General features: G+C 35.8%; 1 protein-coding gene across 4 annotated transcripts in view; it reads right to left on the reverse strand.

Annotated features, from left to right (window-relative positions):
• Positions 1-6,347, reverse strand: part of Sorcs1 (sortilin related VPS10 domain containing receptor 1) — a 540,204-nt gene that overhangs the window by 21,535 nt on the left and 512,322 nt on the right. For all 4 annotated transcript variants that reach the window (XM_031390641.1, XM_031390645.1, XM_031390644.1 and 1 more), the window contains exon 24: positions 1,788-1,887. In XM_031390641.1, coding sequence (XP_031246501.1) covers positions 1,788-1,887 — 100 coding nt within the window. The remainder of the gene's footprint in view (positions 1-1,787; positions 1,888-6,347) is intronic.

The raw sequence follows: 6,347 nt of genomic DNA on the forward strand, positions 1-6,347 counted from the left end.
TTCCCCACTCCAGTAGAGTCTCCAAGTACATGGAACAGAGAGAGTTTTCTAATAAATAAAGCACATTTACAGCATAATTTATGATTTACTGTCTGAGTGTGCTCTAAAGCAAATTTAGAATGATGAGAGATAAAACATATATCTTCAATGCAGAATTCTGTACAGGGTATCAAGTTCTACAATATTCAGCCTCTAAATTTGAACATGAGCAAGTAGCTCTACGTACTCTGGGAGAGCATGATGTGGTGGTGTGTCTCCTAGGCAAGTTCCATTAATGAATTAAGTGTGTTTCACATCTCCTTTCAAAGGTCTTTATGGCTTCTTGGATCCCACTGACGTACAGATGGCTCACGCAGCATGTTTAATACTTTACCTCCACTCCCTGTGTTCATTAACAATTGCCTCTGAATACTTAGTTTATACAACAGTGGGAGAAGACCAGGAGGCAGTGGCAATACACTTAGCCAGCTTCCAGACCTGGGAACCTCCTGGAATCCCCAAGAAACTGAAGAATGGAAATGGAAACCTCTGGCCTCCAACCTCATTCATTTGGCTTCCTTAGCAGCCTCAAGGACTTTCCCCAATGGTGCTTCAGTCTTTGGAATAGCTTATGAGTTCTGTCCTATTCATCTTTTAAGAACCTCCCCCCAATACAATCTCCTTTATAAAATATTAGATATAATTTGGAACAAATAGGATTAATTCTGCCTTTGATTTCTTAAATTACTTCAACTGACAATAATACAAGGAAAGAATAAAAGAAAAAAGAGCAACTTTCATATGCCATGCAGTCATCTAAATATATCATCCAAATTATCCCAATTTTCATACAGTCCCAATGAATTACATTCCATCACTAACTCTATGGCACAGAATATTTAAATCTGTTTTCTGGTGTGCATATTGAGTTCTCATAAAATTATGGAAGATAAAGATCTGGTTGTATGAAAAAAGGCAAAACAAAATAAAATGTAACATTTTAAATGTTTATATAGAATATTAACTTTCTCTATAAATGCTCATATACTGGCTTATTAAGAGACTTCCTCCAACTTCCTATACCTTGTCCCTATTGCATAGCATATCTGTACCCAAAGCTACCACTATACTTTCCCACACCAAACAAGATCATAACTCATCAATATATCAACTATTTCCAGTTGGTATTTGTGCTCCTTGAAGCTGGTGCTCTGTCAAAACAAATAATTGATAAGAACTGTTCATTGAATTGATTAGTAGCACACATAGGGACATCTATTTATAAATACTTGAAATTACTCATTTTTATCAAAAGCTTTCTCTATAGTTAGGATAAGGATTCCCTGCCTGCTTTCCATCAGAGTCAGAAAATCAATAACATTTATTTATAAAATTAGGACCAAATCAAGGGTGACTTTATATTGCTCCTAAATATCTACTTTAACTGTACTATAATAGCCTGGAACATAAATAAATCAAATTCTTAGTTCTATGAGTGATTTGAAAACAAGGCTTTATAGAAAGACTTGGAAAATGTTACCTGTAAGGTTAATGCTCTTTTCATGAGGTATTTTGAGACAAAGCCGGGAGCATGCCCTATGTGATTTATTGAACTGTTTTCCACGTACTAAGTGGAAACAATATCTTATTCTTGTGCTGAACTTGTTTCCCATTAGAGAAGAGTCATCAATCAAGGAAACCTTCAGGAATTATGCCCAATGCATAACTACCATCTATCCTTGATTTCAAGGAACATGATTTTTCCTTCAGTCCAGGTGCTGGCAAGAACCCTCAACATGAAAACTGACCTGCTGTTAGGTGAGCTGCGTGGACAAGAACTTGGACGCCGGGCTTCAGCTCGAAGTGCACCAAGTTTTGGTTGAGTTTGTGGATTAGAACTTCAGATATCTGAAAGAAGTGTTATAGTTAGTGTCACCAAAATCATCTTAATGACTATGAACAGCTACTCTAAGAAATTCTTTGAATGTTCACCAAGGCCTGCAAACATTCTATAGCAAATGACAGACAGAGAAACTGAATAGTAGCATCCTGTTTACAGTCCAAACATCATGGTGTGATTTACTTTGCTTCCTTTATTTTCTCTAAACTATCTCCATGGCTTCTATGGCTAAGAACTTTATGATTGCTGGATAATAAATGTTGTCAATAGCTTAAAAATCAATATAGCTAAAGACGATGCAGCCACAGTTTAAGCAATAGATAATTTAATCTTTGTTTCTACAAATAGGTATTTGCTCAACCACTTCCAAGGCTGCTACATGTTGATAAGAAACTCAGAAGTCTAGACTATGGACTATTCAACCTGAACACATGGTTTGAGTAGAAATTACATACAGTAAGGTATTACAAATGGGGTAAAAGCCCTTTCTTTTATTTAGCATAAAAATTTATTATGCCTTGCTATCAGATTTTGAGGTATTTCTGAAAGGCTCCAAGGGATACTCACACTACTTATTTTTATCGGCTTTCCTTGCCTTGTTTTTAATATACTATTTTAAGCATCAAGTTCATATTTTATTTAATATGCTATTAAGACCAATTAGATGGATACTGGGCATTATTCTTCTAGTTAGGTCCTTTTGCTTTCCTTTTTTTATTTGCCTTTTCATCTCTTCTAGTAAGTTGCCAAAATGGCACTGTTGAACCTTAATAATTAAGTAGGACCTGATGGCTTAGTTTCGAGTCCATTCTAGAAGTCCCTAGTTGGCAGTGGAACTGCAGTGGCCTGCACATAAACTTCTCTGCTGAACAAAGAGAGGGAGACATGATCCCCACGCCCTGTGATTGAACACCTGGGATCTTTCTCTCAAACGTTGCCATTTTGAAACCATGAAGAAAAGCAATTCTATGTTAAAATTATGCTGAATACCACTTTGTCCTTCTGTGAAGATACTCCTGTTTTATTAGCATAGGTAATTTTTCTCAAAGCTTCAGGTTTAAAGAAGGATAAATTTCCAAGGTATTTCATCAAAGGTGTTTTCTCTGTAAACCCTGATTCTTATTCAATTAGTGGAGTCTTGATATGAAATAAACACTGGATTTTTAGTAAATGTCCATCACAATGTTTTTGGCTTTGAAACATACAAATGCATTCAAACTGTTAAGGTGCATGTACATAAAAACATACAAACACAGACATATGTAGACATACAATGAGAAAAAAAACTCCAAACACGAAAGATATCTCAGAAGCAATTAATAAATTGACCTGTTTCATAGAGACTATCAGAAACATAAACTGGAACTACGTATCAATAGTGGAAGGACTTCCCACTTTCATCCCAGTGAAGTGAAGTGCTTATTACTGAAAATGATTATACTCAAGTGATACATATAAATAACTAAATCAGAAAATATAATTTATTAGAAGAACATACTTTTAATTTATTATCTCCAGGAGAGTCCCTTGTGAAAATAATTAATTTCTTAGATGTGTTTTGGTTTTTATCATTCCTTCATTGGCTTTGTCTGTATCATTTACAAAGCTAAGCCAGGTATGCAAAATCAATTTAGTAACAGAAAGTGTTTCATGTTATTTAACTTGCATCAAAAGACATTTGATAAAGGATATATACTCTGTGGGAAAGGATTATGCATAAACAGCAAAAGTAGATGTAATTTACATTACATACAAGAATAACCTCAATTAGAAATAGGCATTATGCTACTCAGATAAATTAGAAGTAAACACTTTACAAATTTCAACAATACTTTAAACCTCTTGCCAGGTTGATTACAGAACTATTTCCTATGTATTGTCTTCATCAGATCCTGCTATATTATTTATATATTTACCTACATGATGCATGCATTTGACACTTTATTATGGTAGTGCTGCATGTGTTTAGGTATATTTCCTTTGTGTTGATGTTGGCATCCCCATGGAAGAGCATAGAGCTCAAATGACATATCCAAGTTTACCCAGTTAAGACTTCTAATCCTAGTTCAGCACTATTAAAAAAAAATAGGTTTCACAAATCATTTACTGGAGAGGGGGAAAGAAAGATATCTAGTTTTATATTTTCGTGAGTGAGTTTAGGAGATAAAACTGGTGCAGTATTTAATCCATTACACTGTCATTCCTAATCCATCTGTAACACAGACAAAGTAAAATATGCTGTCCTCAAAGCCACCGTGTAATGCGGGTCATGGGAACAGGCATTTCCTAGCGCATTCCTCATGAATGTGTTCATTCCACCAATCTATACAAATTGTAATATTTGAAAGTTCGGACAACAGAAAGATTACAATGAACTGCAAATCTACAGGAGGCATAGCAAGAGCCTAAATGAGAAGGAAAAGCAGTTGCCTGAGAAAGACTCAAGTGAAATAATCCATGATCACTCAGAGACAGGGTTGCTGAAGCAAGATGAATTTACTTCTCTTGTTGTCCAGTGAGAAGTGTGTCTCCTAAGGGAATTTCATTTTTAATTCATACTGTCATCCTCTTCTGCCACTTTCCCACACTTCCTATTCTACTTCAGCTTAACAATCATGCCTCAAGAAACAGCCTATTATTCTTGGCTTTACCTGTGTTGTAGAATATGTCTATGATGCTGATGAAGTTCACATTTCATTTAAATTACTAGTTAAAAAGGCAATGGAGGCTCAATAAAGGAACTAGAAAGGATGTCAGGGGAAAGCCTTCCTGTAGGAAAAACAGCAATTCAACTCTCCTTTTTTTTTTGTTTTTGTTTTTGTTTTTAGAGACAGGATTTCTCTGTATAGCTCTGGCTGTCCTGGAACTCACTCTGTAGACCAGGCTGGCCTCGAACTCAGAAATCCGCCTACCTCTGCCTTCCAAGTACTGGGATTAAAGGCGTGCGCCACCGCCATCCGGATCTCCTTCTTATTTTTACCCCAAAATATGATGATGGAGTGAAACAATCAGAATCAACTCAGCTAGAGTAAAGTAACAAAGGAAAATTCTCATCTGAACAAAACAGGCATTTTTTTTTTCTCATGCACAGTATTGACCTCAGATTAGCAGGTGCTTCTTACCCCACAGGGAAACAACCTGAAAGAGAAGCCATTTTAAATGTTTCCATTCACTATAGCGAAGGAGAAAAGTATTAACTAGTTGATGCAAACTCTGACAAGTTGGGGTACTAGCAAATAAATATCCAAGTGTCCGCTCAATATGAAAACAAAAACACTAAAGACCATGACATGTCACCACTGAAGTAAAATATTATTCCCATAGTAATGTACACTGAGGAAAGCAGATTAAATGATGCACAAGGTAATACACACAAAATAACAGGTTATAAACATGTTCAAGGACCTTGAAGAGGATGTGAATCAATTCCAGGATCAAGACAAAGAAAGCATGTGCTTTATTGGATGGAATAGGGAAAACAAATCAACATTTTATTTTATTTAAATAGTATCTCTATTCATAATTTGAAATTTTCATACATGTGAACAGTGAATCTTGGTTAATCCATTCTAACACCCCATTCCAGCTCTTCCCTCCCCCAGCACATCCTCCTCCCAACTTCATGCATTTGTTCCTGAGTTCTTACCTTTGCTCTCTTTCAAACCTGTACTCCTTTCTTAAATGTCTCTTTTGTTCTAGTTCCAATGACTGACATTGTTACTCCTATCATGTAAGGATATTTTCCCAAATAATTCTATTAAAAACAGTCTAGATGTTGAATATGTTCCTGGAATAGTGACTGTTGAGGACCAAGTATTGATAGCCTTCATTCTTTGGAGCACAAAGGATTATAACTACGATTTTCTACTATCTAGGCAGAGCCTTGACACTTATTTAAGAAAATGATTTGGAAGACGGAGTGCCATGTGACCTTTCCAACCTGAAGAGTTCAAGCGTTTGCAAATTCTCTCTTAAGGCCATTCAGTGTGGATTTAAAAATTGATTATCTGAAGTAGCCTGGCTTAGCCAGAGTTAGGTGCAACTACAGAAGACAGGAATGAATCCCTCATAGAGCCAACAGGTTCCAAGTAGAGACCCTCAGAAATCTATGGAAACATAGACAGTCCTGTGTGACCCTCATGTTCAGGCACCGTGGTCATAGCGCAGATGTGTGGTACACGTCTACACATTTTTTGAAATTCCCAAATAGCAAGTACTTTGGCAAATTTATCAATGACAAGTCTATCCTGGTCCAAAGTAACACTTGTACTTTTTTAGTTTATTTTTGATATTATAATATAATGATAATATTTTACCTTTCCTGTTCCTTTTTCCAAATCCTCCCATATAACCCTCTTTTGACCCATTATGATCTCTTTTCTCATTGTCATATATATGTGTACATATACATGTTCCTAAATATGACCTACTCAGTTTGTATGTTATTTGTATGTATACATATACATGT

This window comes from Mastomys coucha, unplaced genomic scaffold (genome assembly GCF_008632895.1).
Source record: "Mastomys coucha isolate ucsf_1 unplaced genomic scaffold, UCSF_Mcou_1 pScaffold21, whole genome shotgun sequence".
In the NCBI taxonomy this organism is placed as follows: Eukaryota; Metazoa; Chordata; class Mammalia; order Rodentia; family Muridae; genus Mastomys; species Mastomys coucha.